This window comes from Pogonomyrmex barbatus, unplaced genomic scaffold (assembly GCF_055798465.1).
Source record: "Pogonomyrmex barbatus isolate J1 unplaced genomic scaffold, ASM5579846v1 scaffold9, whole genome shotgun sequence".
In the NCBI taxonomy this organism is placed as follows: Eukaryota; Metazoa; Arthropoda; class Insecta; order Hymenoptera; family Formicidae; genus Pogonomyrmex; species Pogonomyrmex barbatus.
In genome coordinates this window covers 8,261,493-8,281,757 of record NW_028297193.1, presented here as the reverse complement: position 1 = coordinate 8,281,757, position 20,265 = coordinate 8,261,493, and the positions used below count along the sequence as shown (strand labels likewise).

Here is a 20,265-nt window from a genome sequence, read left to right as displayed (position 1 = left end):
ACTGGCGACGAGTCATTTCGATCTCTTCGTTCAAGTACCGCGTATAATCGTCGAACGTTATTGTTCGCGTTACGACGTTATTCTTTACACCTTTCGCCTTTTTAATGTCTTTTCTGCCGTCCACCCTCACCGCGTACATCTTCGCTCTGAGTCCGACGAATTCCGTCATTATCGCACCGTTATTTTCATCCTTCATAGACTGGGTACTTTTTTATTCGCGAGAGGCATCCCGTACGCGTTATCCGTCGGATAATCGCTCGTATCGAATCTAGCGATATCGCGTTTCATCGCCTCGTACACATCATCGCACTCGATGTGATATACGAGACTGTCCGTGTCGGTGTACATGATCTTACATTTCTCGCGATACAGCGGTGACATGTATTCGTGAAATTCGTACAAGCAGATTTTCGATATGTCGAGTATACACATACCCACGTAAATCGGCTTGTTGAATTTTACCTCGAATTTACGCATTTCGACGGATTAAGTTTTCCGCAAAAACGCTGCGGCTGTGGAAATTTGGTTTCGCGATCATCGCTTCCGCGCCATACTGTCTGTCCCATTTGGTCAAAAGTTTAACGTCGACGTGATTGCGCACATTTTCCATTGTTTTACCGAATACCGCGTTGTTCATTAATTTGTACAAATTTTTTTCGAAATCGTTTTTCGCGTACGTTCTAAAGTGTGTATTGAGTTCGATGTAATCGCGGAGCCAGGCGGATTGAGCAAATTGTAGTACGCGATATATCTTTGCGATACGAAGACCATGGCGCGTACATTGCTGCAGGTTGCGATAATGGATGACGTACCGCTTCTTATCGTATAACGTCGCAAGAAGTTTATCCTGCCGCGTGCCGGGTGGTTTATCGCGCGTCGGACAGAAAGGTAGGTCAGTGTGTCGATCGTGTAAATAATGCGGATACTCGAGATCGACCTCGAGAATATAATCCGTAGACGAATCCGGAGCGATCGTGCTCGCGTCAAAGTTCTCAATGTCTTCCATCCATCGAAATTCGGCATAGGACAGCGGTTGACACATCGCCCATCCGTACAGATTATTTACGTCAAAGTACATAAGGTATGATGACGGTTTCGACGGATCGTACGAACGCATGTACTTGTTATTGGCCTGTGCGTATCTGCCGGAACATTGACTGAGACCGCCGCGTATACCGCCTTCGATAAACATAACCATATCGATGTCGGTGAGCAACTCAAATTTTACGCGCGTATGTTTCAACATGGCGTCCCACGTGAAACCTGGCAATGTGTAGTAATGCGCGGGATCGAGTCCATAACTCGCGACGCAACTTTCGCGAAAATTTTCGAAAACGTCGGCCAATAACAAGACATCGGTCTTGAGATATAGATCGCTGTATTCGCCGAGCGTCCGGATGGAGAACCGCCAGGAGAACCAGACGTTCGCGGCGTGCGCGTAATCGTTCTCCGACACCGTGTCACCGGTCAACGAGCTATAGAACGATTCGCGCGGTGGTAGGTGCGTGTCCTGCAGCTTGTCCGCGCGATCCACGTATTCGTACGGAAAGACACCTTTGCGCGTCAACAAATCAAAATTTTCGTTTGAGACCGTGGAAAATTCGGAATGTAAAATTTTTAATTTTTCTTTCGTTAGAAAAGATGCCAATTTATCAAGGCTGGTATTTAAAAATTTGTACGAATCTATGAACCGCAAGCGTACGCAATTTCGTGAATCTGATCTCTCGGTGGTATCTTTAACGTGTTTTGTAAACGAAATATATTTTTCTTTTGTTATCGGCAGCACGTCGATCCTGCCCTCGAACGCCGTAGCTATTTCCGTGATGATAAAGTGCGCGTCATAACCGGATAAGTTGTGAAATACTATGGGAATGCAATATGAATCTTTATAATTTAGATTACAATTTGAGTGCGCGGGACCACGGTAACGACCGGTAAGATGGCAATGATCGCGTACCCGCGTGTCGTCCGACGCAAATGATTTCTCGCAAATGTGACAACGCGTCGCGCTACGATATGCCTCCCACTGCTCTCTCGACAACGTTTCCATGGGGACATTCGCGGATAACAGAATTTTTACTTGATGCGCCAAATCTTCGAGTTGCCGAACGAACCACGCAACGCAATCTTCGTCGCGACGAAATTGATATACCGATAACGCGTCGTCGTACGAGCACGTAGTATCCGATGCTAAATACCTCGTGCTGCTGGTAGGTGTACGATGCGTCTTCCCTCTCTGCCGGTTCCGTTCGCCGTAGTACGCACTCCAAGTCCGCGTAAACGATGAATGGAAGTCGTTCCTTATTAGTGTGGTTCTTGAATTCGAGCCACTTGTCGTCCTCGCTCGGCAGTCGGATGGCGCAATCGTTCATCTTTTCGCAGTCCGTTGTATGTGGTTGTAATCTTTCAGACGAACTGAAGTAATGTAGACATCTGCAAATGGAAAATATGATTTTTTAATAAACAATTTTATAAGAGAAATAATAAAATTTGTTAAAATACATACCGGTCGCAAAAGTATTTTTTGTGTTCTTTTTTACTCAGTTGCGAGCTCACAAGACGGGACAGATCTTTGATGTACGCAAAGTGCCCGGCGTTGTCGTCGCGCGGATCCTGCACGTACAATAGATTTGCGTGCTTCTCCATCTTCCTTGATGTCAGCCATATCGGGAGAATCCCTCCTTTCCTCCCTCGAAGCCGTAACGTTGATTGAGATGTCATTGATTCGTTCAAACTTCTTTATTTGATCTAACGTCATCGGAAACGTAATGTCTTGTAAATTTAACACTGCCGTATAATGCGGGTACGACAATTCCCGATTTGTATTCCTTTCAGCCGAATGCAGAGCCGCGATCACCGACCACGCGAAACACGCATTGTCCTTGGATTGTACATTGATCACCGCTCGCTTTAACATAATTTCTCGCGGTAATTCGATTCGAACATCCCGCGTGCATTGGATTATATTTGTTCACGTTTACAGTCAAATTTAGAATTCGCGACAACGCCCATCCACTGTCGCGTTCTTGGAATTCTTCGAGCGACACCAACGTGAGTTCGATAACGTACTGCTCGTACCACTCGTCCAAATTTGACACTCGAAAGAGTTCACTATTTTTAGTGTTTATACTTTTGTTCGCGCGTTTATCGCCCGTCACAAACTCGCCGTTAAATGCAGTGTTCACTTTCACACTATCGTGTCTTTGTACAATGTCTCGCACTCGCTCGAGCACTACACCATCAGCGTCTTTTAAAAATTGTCGCTCAATATAGTCCACATTGATCTACACTGCACCAATCAATATACGGCTTTCAAAATCGATTTCTCGCCAAACGAAAGATCCATTTTCTCTACTAGTGCTCGCGTACTCACCACCAACGTGCACGAAATGTCTTTCTAGTTGCACTTTTGCACTGCCGCGAGTCGCGCGATCCTCGCCACCGCAGATTGTCTATTTGCAACGGTGAGTCGAGGACGCTTAACACGGCTAAGTTCCTGGAGTTGTTCGATGCACTCCTCACATCGTTGCAACCACGCGAAACACTCCACCAAGGTAGCGATTTGGCTGCACTGCTCCAGCAGTTCGCGTTCCACTCGCTCTAGGTGTTCCATATTGCAAAATCTTGATTCATTTAAATTGTTGTACTGTCTTATCAAAACAATTTTACATTTTTTTACTTTCTTTTTTTCTTTTCTCTATAGCTGCTTTAACTCGAAGCCAATATATAAAGCGTTGTATTTCCGACATGTCCGGAGATTGATGGGAATAGAACAACCATATATGATTATCCTCGCTTCTTGGAATTATCTCTGCTACTTTTTGCCGCAAGAGAGGTAGTAATATATTATATGCGTGTCCTGTATAATGATAATGTGTGCACGCTTCCAGAATTATTTCCGCTCTCTCAGAAGGAGCGGAGAAGCAGAGAGTCGAATTGTAGCGTCCCTTAACTCTTGGATGAGGAATCGGAAAATGGGGAGTTAGGGTATAGTATCTCTTTATACGTTCATTGGTAGATGAGAGATTGAATCCCATAACGGAGAATTTGTTAATTCTTCCAATGACCTTTCCATATTGTTTTTATATCACATCACACTCTTCCACGGAGCACTTGCATATGACTCATTGACAATGTTATCTTTTTTCAATTTGTGCAAATTGGGCACATGTTGCATGGCATTATCACACAGACGGACTGTTGGCAATTGGAACAAAATCGGCTGTTTAGTGCATTGAGAGTATCTATCTCGTGCTTCCTAACGGCATACAATATTCCAATGTCAGTGTCCAGATGAACTATGCATTCGGCACACAGAGTTAGTGCACCACCCGTTGAATAATAAAATTGTATTGAACAATACTTTTTATTATTATTCAACGCAAGGAATTCCGAACGGGTAACAATTTTTTCTGCATAATCCGTAAGGTCATCACTTTGCTCACTTACGTAATTGCTATCGTCAGACAATGCGTGCTCTTCGTCTTCAATATCAATGTCAATATTGTCAATATTGTCAATCTCCATTTCTTCTTCATTTTCAAACACTTCGTCCACTATATTCGTTCACAAAGTCTTCATCATCCCTATTAAACACATTTTCTATATTTAACACATTATCTATTTTCACGGTCAACTATTTTTTTAACACACATTAGACTTCCATCTACTGTGATCCTGCACACCCCATGACCCATTATATATCATCGACAATTTCTTTGTCCCTTTGTCGGAGCATCATCATAGGTCTCCCCAATTTGTTTATAGCAGCCGGAGTATCGGCGCTTCTCTTAACACGCCGCGACATGTACGTCGATTTCTACGAAGAGCTATCTTTTCGCGGGCTCTTCCTAGAAAAAAATTTGAATGTCATCGCGCTCCTTTGCGAACATGTCGCTACATGTTTGATTGCAATGAAATTCTTAAAAAAAAGGGAGGGAGGAGGAGGGTTAACGGTTTGCCATGTCAAAAATTTACGCGATCAGTCCTCCATCGAACGATCACGACAAAAATGGTACTCCGCTCCTCCATCATTCGAACAACACGCAATGTATTCCGCCAAAGAAGCAGCGCACCGTACAATGGCGAAAAACAAAAGAAGGAATGTAACGCGTAAGTTTCAACTGCATTTTTTTTATTTTTTTCTCTTTTTTCCAATATTATGCAGTATTATATATTTAATTTCCGAAGTATTTCGGTGGAGCGTCGCGCGGTGCGCTTACTGAGCAGACGTTACACTCTGACGACCACAGGTTACAAATATTTGGAAATTGGAATCAACGTTGGTCCACCGAGCTACGTGGAGATCGCTCTGGGAGATCATCGGGGACAGGAATTGATACTGTCTCTCGGAACGTGGAAGGGACTCTACGAGCAGCGATGGAATATCTATAAATTGCTGCTAAACGATTACAAAGACAATTTTATAAGCGTCGGACCGTTAACCGCCAGAATTTGTCTGATGAACGACGTTACACTCGTACGTCTTGAATCTTTGAACGTACGCGTAACGATGATCGAATCGATGTTACGTCGAATGTTTGCTCTGAATGAATGTATCGATGTGACGTTCGATTGACTCGTCAGATTCGTCGATACGATCGATACTAAGTATACGCGATTCTCCAACATCGCGTCTGTTGTAACAGATCCCGAGGAAGTGCCGAATGCGATACGCGATTGCGATATCTTCGATAGACGTCAACTCGTCGATTGTGAGCTGTTAGCTTTAGTTTTTAGTGTATAAAAAAAAACATATGAATAAAAAAAATTTCACACTTAAAAATGTATTCAATTATTTTAAAAATATAAACATATATAATATGCAAAAAACATGTATTTCTTTCATTTCTGTCTTCCCCATCATAAAATAATTAGAAAAATAACATTCGCCATAAGAGAGAGAGAGAGAGAGAGAGAGAGAGCCGTAACGAAAGAGATAATAGATATACGAGAGAGAGATATTTATTTTTTACTCGGTGGCGGTGGCAGCGATGGCGGCGGCGGCGGCGGCGGCGGCGATAGACGCGGCGGCGGCCCCCCCTTGACATCATGTCCACGCGTCCAATTTTTTATATCATCTTCATTATTTATCTTTTCGTAATTATTTATCACGGTGTTGAAGGCATCAATCATCGATTTAATCGCACGCTGTTTACATTCAATGGCACTGGGTCGCCCAACATGCGCCGTCTCCCCCTCCCCTCTCCCCGAAGCTCCTCGGTTGCGCACAGTTCCCCCCGCACACCCGTACCCCCCCCCCTCAACGCTTCTGAGTTAGAACCGGCCCTATATTACTATTAAATTAAATCACCGAAGTATTTAAAGTTGTTAAAGTGCAGGCTACTAATCTCGTAACCTATCTGTTCGAAGACTATAGCGGAAAATCCGCAGGAACATTCTATGAGCACCGCGCGACTCATATAGAATATCTCATGGAGAAAGCCTACGCAGGAAAAGAGACAAAAGTTACGTAAAGAAACTGGGATTCAATGGATCACATAATTCTTGGATACATAAAACCAATGTAATTTAATTCATTTATTGTAAACAAATAAAACATATTTATACATAAATATACACAAAGAGTCTTATTATTTTTTCTTCCATTACGTCTTCGTAAAAATTATATATGTATGGTAACTACGACGAAACTTATGATTGTAACGAAGCGCATCCTTCCGCTCCTTCCGTTCCTCTTCCAAATCTTCTCCCGACCGATCATCCGTCATGGACTGCCGACCATCAGGCGGAGTGCGGCAATAGCCATAAGAAGACGTTTACGCCTATTATAATCTTATATTTCGCGAACTCCGAAGCGACGGAGCGTGGAAATACCGAATGCGTGCGAATCCACGATTGTTTTCGTGATGTTTTCCTCGCGCTGCACCACGCACCGCGCCAGCAAGCGCTAACGCGTCCCGCATCGCACCGACACCGCGCTACGAAAGCGAGCGAGCGCCCCGCACCGCGCCATGACGTCTAGAAGCGCCGTAACCATCCCCGCGCCGCGCCGTTACCTCACCACTGAACTCCTCTTTCTATTTCTTCCCGCTCCTATTCCTTATCTTCCCAAAAAACTAATTATACCGATCCTTCTTCTCCGCTCCTGTGGAGGGGGATGCTACCCCCGAGATCGACCAATCCCATCGATCCGACCGAAAAATATCGAGGTCAATCTCGGGTATAAAAAGGCATCGCTCTCCACAAAAAATCATTCTGTTCCGCGCTCGCCTTCTAAGAGCACGTCTCACGGAAAGTGAGTATCCGAAACCGATAGATAGCCTGAGCTATATTGGGGTCCTCCCCAAGTTGACCTGGCCGTCCGCGGCAAGCCGAGAGCTAGAGTCTCTCCAGCGTGTCGGATCGCGGCGGCGGAGTCCGTTCGATCCGACTCCGCCGCCACCGACTTTCGTTGCCAAGATCAGGGCCCCCAGATACAACCGTACATCCGATCGATTCCGAGCAGCGAGGTATATCCCGATCGGCCGAGTATGCTCGGCAAGCACACCGAAACCTTCCGCCAGAGCTGGGGTCTTCCCCAATTGAACACTCCGTATCCTCCGTCAAGGCAAGGAGCACACTCCCGCTAGTTGAGTATACTCGGCAGGGAACGGGTATACCCGTTCTCCGACCCGAGTAGTCATAACACTCTCTCAACGAAACTTCCACCCTCGCGAATGAAGTCAACGCACGCAGTCATAAACACGTGTACGCGATTTAAATCGCCCTGTTTAAAGGCCCGCGAGTACACGTGCGATACCGCCGCACGCCCCGCGCGATCCGCTTTATCAAACTACGTAGCGACATCAGTATCGCGCCAACTGCCAATTAGAAATCCATATAAAAACACGTAAACACGTGCCGATCGCTGTCTCGCCCATTCACGGTCAATTCTATTTCGCATTCTTCACATTCTTTTCGATTAACTGTGCATTTCCATCCGGCACTACTTATTTCTTTCACTGTTTTCTAATAAATTATTATTATATAATAATTTCGCCTACGATCTAACTATAATTTTAATTCCAAAATTCTGTCTCCAACGTTCTCGCTTCCTGATAACCGACTGACTATCCGCGCGGAAAAGCGAGACATTTTATGATAATATATATAAAATGTATAAAACTACATGAAATGCGTACATACATATAATGCACACATACGTACATACGTTTAAGCTACATATATAAAAATATAAAAAATATATACATTATATATACATGTATATTATAAAATTGTCCACCAATGCCCTCACGGTAATGTCTCCATCGAATTCGATATGATGTATCGTTTGTCATTGTATTTGTTTCAAAATGTTAATATTTATTATTATAATGTATTGTTTATTCTTATAATTATAGTATAATTTGCTTCTTTACCATCATTTGTTCCTAATAATTCTGTATAACATTTATGATTTTGTTTTTATATTCAAAATACACATATTGCAAGCAAAACAAAAGTCAAACGCTAGTCCGTCGGTGGTTAACGTATTAAGAAAATGATAAAATAAATAAAATAAACGAAGCAGTAAGTATTATAATTATAAATCCTCAGAATACAAATTTCCTCCTTCTTAATAGATATAGAATAAATCCTTGATTATTTCCCACTATGTCCCATATACGGACTCAGAACGATTCGGACACCGTATATACTTTGTGTAACTTTGATCTTATACACGACTAACGACGAGTCATTTCGATCTCTTCGCTCAAACACCATTTGCAATCATAAAGGTTATTCGGGCTACAGGCAAACAAAGAGGTCCCCATCCTCGGGAGAGTGCGGGGAAGGGGGAGCCCTAGAATCCCCCGGGGGGGGCAGGCGGAGGTGGATCCCCCTGGCGATGGACGGGTAGTTTTCTTTTCGCGTACGGTCGATAGGGGTGGTCTCTCTGCGACGGTCGGCGGGGGTGGTTTCCCCTTGGCGGTCGGGGTGGTTTATCGATCGGGGATTCCATTTAATGTTCAGAGTGGTTTTTGGGAGCGTCACCCGTTGGCACATCACCCGCTAGCGCGTCACCCGCTGACGCGTTATCCGCTGGTGTGTTACCCCGCTGGCCTCGCGCATCCTATGGCGGGAGGATGTCGCGATTCGGCGTGCGTTCTGCTTTTCGGCCTCGTCTACGGGGCCTAGCGCGTCCCGTGTTCGGAGGAGAGCATGGTTCGCTGCGTCGAGAGATCCGCGACGCCGAACGAGTATGCGTCATTTATGGAGATCGAAATAGCGAAGGAGATTTCCTCGAAGTAGATAGAGTACGGGAAACATCTGGTGCATCTGGATACAGTGAGGAGAAGCCTCGACGACGAGATTTTTGGTGGCAGTCTCGATGCGTTGTTCGCGTCGTTGTCAGAGGAAGAGATCGATTTGTTCAGTTCGTGACGAAGTTGGAGAGTGAACAACAACTCGAGGCGAGATCTCCGGGCGAGAAAGGGATCAATTGCGAGTTGGTTCGTCTGTATATGTACAATGTCAAGAATATAGTCAAGAAGAAGAAGCGCAACTGGAAACACACGAAACTAAGGATTCAATTTTTGAACTTCGCATCGGATTAGTGCGATAGTTGATAGATCGGACCGCCTACGATCTGAGCGTGTCCGGAGTGCGTGGGGAAGCGAGAAGCGTCGAGTGCAATAGTGTCGGTCCACAATAAATATTTAATCTTTAAGCCGTAAGAAATTGATCAATTGTAGTCGAGTATTTTTTTCATATTCGATTATAGTTGGTCAATTTCTTACTTCTTAAAGCTTAAATCACCTATTGTGGACCAACATTTAGGGATGTAAAAGAGGAAAGAGGTAAAAAATGACGCTTTTTGAAGAAAAAAAGATGTTTAGATGATGTATCTCTCTTCCGCGCTCGCTATGCTGCTGGAAGACCGCGACAACGATTGCAGACTTGTTTATTGTTTATTTCATTGTTTTTTAATTTTTTTCTATTCTATCGCTTTTATTCTTTTATTGTTTTAATTTTTTTTTCGTTCTATTATCTTTGCTCTTAGCGGTATTATGTATGAGATCTCTCGTCAATTCGAGGGAGCGAGATCATTATTCGTGGGAATCGCGCGTCTTTTTTTCTAATCGCGCGACGAGAGATCTCATCTTTTTGTATCTCATATTTTGTCGATCCGCGATTTCGTCGATTCGGAAAGAAAAAAAGTTTTCCTAATTCCGTTCGTCATCGCCGCGATGAGGTGCGAGTACGTTGCTCGTTACGCGCGTCTCACCGGAAGTTTGACTGCAACTACGACAGGGGACTTGTCATATACTATATCATATATGTCATATACTCATCTAAATATCTTTTCCAATGTATTGCTTCGTTTTTTTTATTAGAGCGTTAAATATGTTATCTCGAATCGTTTTCCAAATTTTCGAAGTCGCTCGAAAGCGACCTCGCTATCGCGTATCTCGTATCCGACGAGCTACCGTCGATTCGAAAAAAAAATTAGGAAAAATCCTTTTTCGGAATTGCGCGTTTTTTTCCTAAATCCTTGCGATAAGAGTTTGTTATCATTTAAAACGGTCTCGCTTTCCCGCGCGGAGAGCGGTCAATCGGTTACCAGGAGGGGAAGCGAGGACGTTGGAGACAGAAAGGTGTGATTAAATTGTTAGGCGATAATTATAACAAATAACGATGTTTATTTGACTAATAGTGGTGCGATGGAATGCACCGAATCTTCGCGTTAATGTTCGTGGCTGTGGATGGGCGATCGGCGCGCGGATAGCGCGTGAATATAAAATAAGATATCGCTCGGGCGGTCGGGGCGATACTGATCGCGGCGCGCAGTTCGGTGGTGCGGGGCGCGCGCGGCGGCTGCGGTGTCGCACGTGTTCGTCGCGGGCCTTTAAATCGGCGTGGATTTAAACGTGCACGCGTGTCGCGGGTGTTGTCGCGAGGGTGGATATTTCGCGAGGTCGGCGGATCGTTTAGATCGGAGAACGGGTGGGCCCGTTCCCTGCCGAGAGAGCTCGGTTGACGGGGGGTGCGCCCCTCGTCTGTCTGTCTGAATGCCGAGTGAACTCGGCCGACCAGAGTGTACTCTGGTGCTCGGAGAGGTAGTATCGGGGAGAATCCCGATACTCGGCGGTGAAATCTCGGGAACGGCGGAGTCGGGTCGAGCGAACTCGACGCGCTGGGGAGACGCCAGCAACTCTCGGCTTGCCGTGCGAGCTACGGAGACGGCTTTCGACCAGGCCAAGCGAACTTGGCGCGTTGGGGAGAACCCCAACAAATCTCAGGCTTGCTACCGGTTACGGATGCTCGCTTCCTTGAGACGGGCTCTCAGAAAACGAGCTAGGAACAGGAGTAAACGAGGAGTGATTTCCTGTGGAGAGCGATGCCTTTTTATATCCGAGATCGACCTCGGTATTTTCGGTCGGATCGGTCGGATTGGTCGATCTCGGGGTTAACATCCCTCTCCCCAGGAGCGGAAAAAAAGGATCGGGGGATGATTGGTTTTTTGGTAGGGAAGGATTGGTTTTCAGTGGGAAGGTAACGGCGCGGTGCGGGGTGGTTGCGCGCTTGTGGACGCAGTCGTGGCGCGATGCGGGACGCTCGCTTGGTTGCGTGGCGCGGCGTCGGTGCGGCGCAGGATGCGTTCGCGCTTGGTAGTACGGTGCGTGGCGCGGTGCGGAGTACGTTCGCGCTTGTTGGCGCGACGCTTGGCGCGGTGCGGGGGAATACCACGAAAACATACGTGTTTTCGTGGTATTCTCCGACGCTTCGGAGTTCGCGTATAAATGTATTAAAAAGGAGGCATTGCTGCCTCTTTGCGGCCACTGCCGCACTCCGCCTGATGTTCGGCGGTCCCCGACGGATGGTCGGTCGAGGGAAATTCGGAGGTGGAATGGAGCGGAAGGATGCGCTCCGTTATACATTTATGCGTATCAATCGATTAACGCGTTAGAAAGAAAATCCTCGTTAATGTTTCTTTAGACGCGGTATCACGATGAACAACGGTGAAATAAAAGTACTTACCGTATAATATCCGTTAAACGGGATAAGTGTCAAAGTATTTTTTATGTAATCGATTAGATTTAAAAAAATAATTTTTTAACGTGATATTTATTATATTTAGAGGATGGTCATAGTGAATAGGCCTACGGTGCCTGTTTGAGATGTAATAATCAATACTTCTTTGTATTTATCTTTAAAGAATAAGATACAAGTGAGTATACTTTATTTTATATGAATATTAGTTTTTATTTATTTTTTTTTATATAAATATTTTTTTTGCAACTTTTCCGCATACTTCCGCAATTATTCCCCAACTCTCCCGTAATTTTTTCGCATATCTCCGCAATCTTTCCACATATTTCTGCAACTTTCTCACAATTTTCGTATATATCCACAATCATACCGCAATCTTTCCGCATATCTTTGTAGCTATTTCACAACCATTCCGCAATTCTTCCGCAATCTTTCGGCATATCTTTGCATCTTTTCCGTAACTCTTCTGCAATCTTTTCGCAACCATTTCGCAACATTTCCGCAACTATTCTGCAACTCTTCCATAATCTTTCCGCACATCTTTGCACTTCTTCCGCAACTCTTCCTTTAAAATTTTTCTGCCGCCATTTTGAAAATTTTTATTTTTAATCGTACGGACTTCAATTCAACATTAATATATGTTTATTTAAAATTAAAATTTTGGCATAGATGTGACCTTGAAATTCCAAAAATATTTTCATTTTTCATTTTTTTATTTTCATGATCTACAGATCTAATGATTTGTAAATTTTAAACATTTTTTTTTTAATTTTTTATTGTCATTGTCGCTGTCCGTATGGGTTACGGTTGCAATTTTCGTCACTATGTGGTGGCGACGATGAAGCCTTTAGCGCGAAATATGAATGTTATATACTTTCCGTCAGTCTGCATATTTTCTCTTTTCTCGCAACCTCTCCGGATATCTTTTTCGCATATTTCTGCAATCCTCCCGTAATTTTTCCGCATATCTCCGCAATTTTTCCGTATATTATCGCAAAAATAAAAATTAAAGTTTAATTAAAACTAATGAATAAACATAAATAAAAAAAATAAAAATAAAAAATTAAAGTTTAATTAAAACTAATAAATAAAAGAATAAATTATTGATAAAACATTTAAATTAGTTTATTTTAAATCGGTTAATTTCATAATTTTATTGGTCTAATAGAATTGAACAATCGCATTTATCGACAAAAGCGGTCAATTCCAATGAAATCATTGGTCGATTGATTAATTGAGATAACTTAAAATAATAAAAGGCATTACAATTTTATGTTTTTACAATTTTTAGAAAAGTTATAAGTACATGATCCCTATTTATAATATATTATTTAATAAGTAATAAAAATTTGAACAAGATCAATATATAATATACAAAATATTTATATATGTATATATTTATATATGTATATTTTGTATTATTGTAATTATATGATTTAATATAAGAGATCACAATTATCAATCTAAATAAAGTATTTTAATATTATAAAAATTCAATTATAAATTATACATAAAGAATTAAATTTTTGTAACGAAGCACATCCCTCCGCTCCGTTCCTCCTCCGATTTTCCCCGACCATCCGTCGAGGACCACCGAACAACAGGCGGAGTGCGGCAGTGGCCGCAAGAGGCATCTATGTCTCCTTTTTTTAAGTATCACGATACGCGAACTCCGAAGCATCGGAGAATACCACGAAAACATGTGTGTTTTCGTGGTATTTCCTCGCATCGTGCCACGCGTCGCGCCACCAAGCGCTAACGCACTCCGCACCGTACCACGCATCGTACCACCGAGCGTGAATGCGTCCCGCGCCGCACCGACGCCGCGCCACGCAAGCGCGTGACCACCCCCGCACCGCGCTGTTACCTTCCCACCGAATTCTTTCCCTACCCTTAATCATCCCCCGCTCCTATTCCTTCTAATCCCCAAAAAACCAATTATACCCGATCCTTTTTTCCGCTCCTGGGGAGAGGGATGCTAACCCCGAGATCGACCAATCCGATCGATCCGACCGAAAATACCGAGGTCGATCTCGGGTATAAAAAGGCATCGCTCTCCACAGGAACTCACTCCTCGTTGACTCCTGTTCCTAGCTTGTTTTCCGAGAGCCTGTCTCAAGGAAGCGAGCATCCGAAACCGGCAGCAAGCCTGAGTTTTGTTGAGGCCTTCCCCAACGCGCCAAGTTCGCTTGGCCTGGCCGAAAGCCGTCTCCGTATCTCGCACGGCAAGCCGAGAGTTGCTGGGGTCTCCCCAGCGCGTCGAGTTCGCTCGATCCGACTCCGCCGTTCCCGAGATTTCTCCGCCGGGCATCGGGGTTCTCCCCGATACCACCTCTCTGAGCATCAGGGTACGCCCTGGTCGGCCGAATATACTCGACACCGCCACCTTCTTCTCCGCACACAGTTGGGACCCTCCCCGGCTGGCCGAGTTCACTCGGCATTCACCAAGACAGACGAGGGGCGCATCCCCCGTCAGCCGAGCCCTCTCGGCAGGTAACGGGCACACCCGTTCTCCGATCTAAACGATCCGACGACCTCGCGAATATCTATCCTCGCGACAACACCCGTGACACGCGTGCACGTTTTAAATCACCGCTGATTTAAAGGTCCGCGACGAACACGTGCGACACCGCCGCCGCCGCGCGCGCCCCGCGCCATCGAACTTCGCGCCGCGACCAGTATCACGCCGACCGCCAGAGCGATACCTCATTTTGTATCCAAACACTATTCGCGCGCCGACCGCCGTCTCGCCCGTCCACGGCCACGAACATTGACGCGAAGATTCGGTGCATTCCATCGCATCAGTGTTAGTTGAATAAATCATTGTTATTTCTTATAATTATCGTTTAACAACTCGATAACCAACTTTCTGTCTCCAACGTCCTCGCTTCCCTTCCTGATAATCGACTGACCGCTCTCCGCGCGGGAAAGCGAGACCGTTTTATTTTTAATGAAATATTAGTTTTATTTTATTTTAAAATAATTTCCATCGTCATCGATTAACTTAATAATTTTATTATTTTAATGGAATTTATCAATCGCCTTTGTCGTTAAATTTGTCGATAAATGCAATTGGTCAATTTCAATAAAGTCATAAAATTACTAAGTAATTACTAAGTAAATCGATAAAAAATTATTTTAAAATAAATTTATTTATAATTATTTATACTTTAAGTCGATTTTTATTATATTAAAATATTTATATTCATAATTATAATTAAACTATACATTTTAATATTAATATTAATAATTAATGAGATATTTACATATACATAACATACATATTTACATATACAAAAATTTTGTATATTTATAAAAATTATATTAATTTGCAATTCTTATTTTCTTTTTAATGGTCTTGTTAAATTTTCATTATTTATTAGAATAATAATATTAGAATAATATATTGTAAATAACAAACATGTAATAATTTTGTTATTTTTTGCTAATATATAAAATAACGCTTCGCGTTACAATTTATTAAGGTATTCCGATTTTTGAATTTCTTTGTGATTTATATCAATTCTGAAATTGTAAAAATATAAAATTATAATGTCTGTTACTATTTTAAATTATCTCAATTAGCCAATCAACTAATCATTCCACTGGAATTCACCAATCGTCTTTGTCATTAAATTTGTCAAATGCAATTGATCAATTCCAAATGGATTGATCAATTTCAAATGGATTAATCAGACGGAATAATCAGCTGATTAAATTAAATGAAAATAATAATGTATTCTTTCATTGTTCATTAGAATAGAAAAATACCATTTTGTTTACGATTAGCTGTCACCAGAGTTGGGTACGCATAATACCTCACATTTCATGCATGGAGATTTATGCGCAGGAAAATCGAGTAATCTGCTGCCAGAAACGGCATCCTGCATCACGGCAACATCGGTGGTGGAGCGGAAATGAAGAGAGCGCGAAGCACGCACACAGAACCGAGCCACACCTATGTATGCTTGGCGTTTCGACTACTTTCGGATGATAGAAGAGAGTAGGAATACTATCCTACTCTCTGACGCTCGAAGCGCTGCGCGAGGAGAAAAACGCGCGAGAAGATAGACATACTCTCTCGCGGCGCATCGAGCGTGAAAAGAGGATAGAGATGCTATTATACTCTCTCGCGCTCGACGCGCTGCGAGAAGAGGCTACTACCGTTTTCTCTCGCCCTCGACGCGCCATACGATTTCGAGCGTTTCCAATGTTTTTCGGTTACTGCTCACCATTCTTGTATACATATAGCATATCCATTGGGAAAAAAATAAGCGGTATTAATAATATGAATGAATTGCAGAATTGATAATATAAGCAGAATTAAACGAAAATGAATTTATTTTAATAAATATTATATGTGATCATATAATAGTTTCTTAATTATGTCACTCTTCTCCTCAATGATTATTCTATCCAGTTTGATTTTTCATTTACATTGCAAATGTTTATCATATGTTATTTTTATTCATCATGAAATTATTAATATTTCTATTCTATACGTTCATAAATTAATATATAAATAGCAGTATTAGAAAATGAATATTAATATTATTTTCATAAAGATTAATATTATTTTGACAAAAATATATTCAAACTTTATATTAATTCTTCTATTCCTCACAGCAAAGAATTATAAATTTTAATACAAATAAAGAAAAAACGGATACCAAAATAGTTACCAGCATAGTTCCTCTTTTTCGCGCGCAGGTTTAATTTTTTATTGTAAATTCATACATGTATCAATGTTACGTGCTGATTATTTGTCGGATTTTATTATTTATTTCATCGTATCAGGAGTTTTAAGTAATTTATTTTATTTCTTAACTTATTTTATATAATATTATTTATTTTTATTATATTATTATATTATTATGTATTATTAATACATTGTATCGAGTTAGTCAAATAGCATTCCAGAAAAAAACCGAGTTACATCTCTTCTTATAAGGGATAAAATTTTTGAAACCGTTTTCACGAATGCGACATAGCGTTTGTACGTTTGCACTGTATTACTCTATCTCACTCGCCGTTTATAAACATTTGACAATTGCGACTTTTTCATGGAACTCCGACAATCCGCCGTGTTCAGTGTGATTCCTTGTGAAAGGTTATCAATCTTGTTACTATAAGATCTTGCTCTTATAGAAGCTTAGTAATTAACTATTATTTGTCATACAATTATTGTGTGACTTATCATAGTGTTGTGTGGTTGTGTGATTGTATGGTCTTTCATGTGTCGTATATTATTCTTCGTTTGGTGATTCGTGCTATGATTCATGTAAGTCATTGTACATTGTCATAGTAAATAATTGGCTAATTTAAACATTACAGTATCATAATATCGTAAACATCTTTAGTATGGAACCTTGTAACAAAGCAAATAAAAAAAGTAATAAAAAAAACGGAGCTTTTTAGATAATTGGCTTACTGATAATTGTTTTAAGTCTTGAATACGTAAAGTCCGAATACGTACAGTCCGATGACAGTCTTTTTTATTGCATTGTATGCAATAAAAATTTTTCGTGCAATACGAATTTTTTAAGGCATGCAGAATCTGCGTGTCACGAAAATAATTGTAGAGAAAATACATCATCATGTTATAACGTCAATGTAAGTTTGAGTCTAAATATATCAAAAAAAGAGACTTTTGAACAACAAGTAAGACAACAATGGCTTGATATTAAAGAACTTAAGCCATGATTGCGTGATTTATATCATGTAGCGCGGAGAAGCGCTACATGATATAAATTTAGTTTTTTGCTGCATTTGTGAAAAATACGAGGGTAGTCTGAAAAGTTTTGAGCCTTAACATGAAGATGACGTTACTCGTCAAAACCATTCTAGTACTACAATAGTATATGCTTTGAAAGACTTTTATGAAAATTTCAGCCATTTTGGACGTCAGTTGTTGTTTGACAGTCGTTTGTGTCAGTCGATGTCAATGTTTTTGTAAAAATGGAAAAAATTGAATATCGTGCCATGATTAAATTCTTACATTTGAAAGGCAATATGCCTGCGCAAATTAAACTCGAGTTTGACGCTGTTTACGGGGACTCTAGCCCATCATTTGCCACCGTAAAAAGATGGGCGGCTGAATTTAAACGTAGTTGTATCAGCTGATGATGAGCGTTGGAGACGGCCAAAAACTGCGACCACCGCTGATAACATCGAAAATGTTCACCAAATGGTACTGGACAATCGTCGAATCAAGATTAGAAAAGTAGCAGAGGCTATGGGCATATCGAAAGAACGTTTGTCATATATTGACTGAAGAATTGGATATGCGCAAGCTATCCGCGCGTTAGGTGCCGCGCTTGCTCACTTTGGACCAAAAACGAATTCGAATGAACATTTCCAAGGCCCTGTTGGAGCGGTTCAAGCGAAACGAGTCAGATTTTTTGCGTCGATTCATAACTGTAGATGAAACTTGGATCCACTACACTCCAGAGACAAAAGAACAGTCAAAACAATGGACTGCAAAGGGTGAACCTGCTCCGAAAAAGGTGAAGACGATTCCATCAGCTGGGAAGGTAATGGCGACTGTTTTTTGAGATAGTCACGGAATTATGTGTATCGACTATCTTGAAAAAGGTAAAACAATAACGGGAGCGTATTACGCATCATTACTTGATAAGTTGAAGGCAGAAATTGCAAAAAAACGGCCGCATTTGAAGAAGAAGAAAGTGCTGTTCCATCAAGACAACGCACTTGCTCACACTTCGGCGGTCGCCATGGCTAAAATTCACGAACTGCACTTCGAATTGGTTGACCACCCACCGTATTTACCAGATCTGGCTCCTAGCGACTTTTTCCTGTTTCCTACGCTTAAAATTTCGCTTGGAGGAAAGAGATTTTCATCGAACGAGGAGGTCATCGCATACGTAAACGCCTATTTTGCGGAGCAAGACTCCAACTACTATTTGGAAGGGTTAAAGAGGTTAGAGTATCGATGGGAAAAGTGTATCGACTTAAAAGGAGATTATGTTGAAAAATAAAACTATATTTGACCGAAAAAATACTTGTTTCTGTGTTAGGCTCAAAAGTTTTCAGATTACCCTCGTATATTTCAGATTACCCTCGTTTATCGAACATTTATTAACACGCAAATTCAGCAATGCATATAATAAAGAAGGTTGTTAATACATATGATGTTAATGAAGATGATGAAACATTTTTGACATTTAATGAGCAGAAAAAGTCAGCAGAGATTCAATATGCTGTATTGATTGTTGACAAAAATATTTCCCTTGACACTGCACAAATAATTCTTAATTTTTTTCAGAATGTAGGAAAAAATCCTAAGATATTAAACAATATGAATATGAGTCGCATAAAATGTACGAAAATAATTTCAAATGTTTTAGGCTCTGTGGAGACTGATCATGTAGTAGAAAATATTAAAAATACAAAATTTTTTTTATTGATGAAACATCAGATATCTCGAACGAAAAATGGATGACATTTTTCGTTCGATATGTCAATTCTGAAACTTTAGATGTTCACTCGCAATTAGTCCAATTAATTGATGTCGATGCAAAAAATTGTAGTTCGGAAAAGTTGTTTAATGCCTTTAAAATGAAAATATGGAAGCTGCAAATTCCATTTTCAAATATTATTACCTTGTCATGCGGCTGTAATGACAGGGAAACATTTAAAAAAAAGTTTGAAGAAATGTCTTAAAATTTTTTGACGTTTCCATGTCCATGTCATTCTGTTGCATTGGCTGCACATGTTGCATATTCTAAAATACCTGAATTTTGTGAGGAATTTTTAAAAAAAATTTCTAGTTATATCAATAGTAGTCCAAAGCGATCTTCCAATTTTCGCGAGTTTTCCGAATGTTTGCAGGAATTGAGTTATAAAATTTTAAGATTATCCGATAGCTTTCTCGTCACTTATGTATTGAAAGAATTCTTTCTTCTTGGAATACTATTAAACATTTTTTAATTGACTGATTGAATGTCTGTAAGCGAAAAAAGTGAGCCGAAAGAATATCTATTGTCTATAATGCAAAACATAGACATGAAAGCGTATCTATTGTTCTTAAAGGACATTTTAAATTTGTTTAATACATTTAATGCATTTTTTCAAGCAGTGGAAACAAGAATACATTTATTGCATCCAAAATCTATGAATTTTCTATTCCAAATTTTTCAATATTTTTTAAAACCAGATCTTTTAAAAGATTTATTTACGATAAATTTTCCGAAAGTAAAAATTATAAATCTCTTGAAGACATTAATTTAGGATCAGAATGCTAAGAAT

The 20,265-nt window shown here is 41.2% G+C and overlaps 2 protein-coding genes across 7 annotated transcripts in view; both read right to left on the bottom strand.

Annotated features, from left to right (window-relative positions):
* The window catches only part of MFS9 (major facilitator superfamily transporter 9), a 514,330-nt gene that overhangs the window by 357,940 nt on the left and 136,125 nt on the right, over window positions 1-20,265 (bottom strand). The window lies entirely within an intron of this gene.
* LOC148934622 (uncharacterized) lies at window positions 1,435-2,892 on the bottom strand. The gene is made up of 2 exons (XM_089085058.1): window positions 2,507-2,892; window positions 1,435-2,433 (listed from the first exon to the last, which is right to left on the bottom strand). Exons 1-2 carry the CDS (start codon window positions 2,719-2,721, stop codon window positions 2,010-2,012), a joined length of 639 nt encoding a protein of 212 aa, XP_088941184.1. The 5' UTR covers window positions 2,722-2,892; the 3' UTR covers window positions 1,435-2,009.

Bases quoted from the DNA above. Each gene is read 5' to 3' on its own strand.
- LOC148934622 (XM_089085058.1), bottom strand. From the start codon at position 2,721: ATGACATCTCAATCAACGTTACGGCTTCGAGGGAGGAAAGGAGGGATT. The intron at 2,434-2,506 runs GTATGTATTTTA...TTCCATTTGCAG, and splicing joins AAAAAATACTTTTGCGACCG to ATGTCTACATTACTTCAGTT.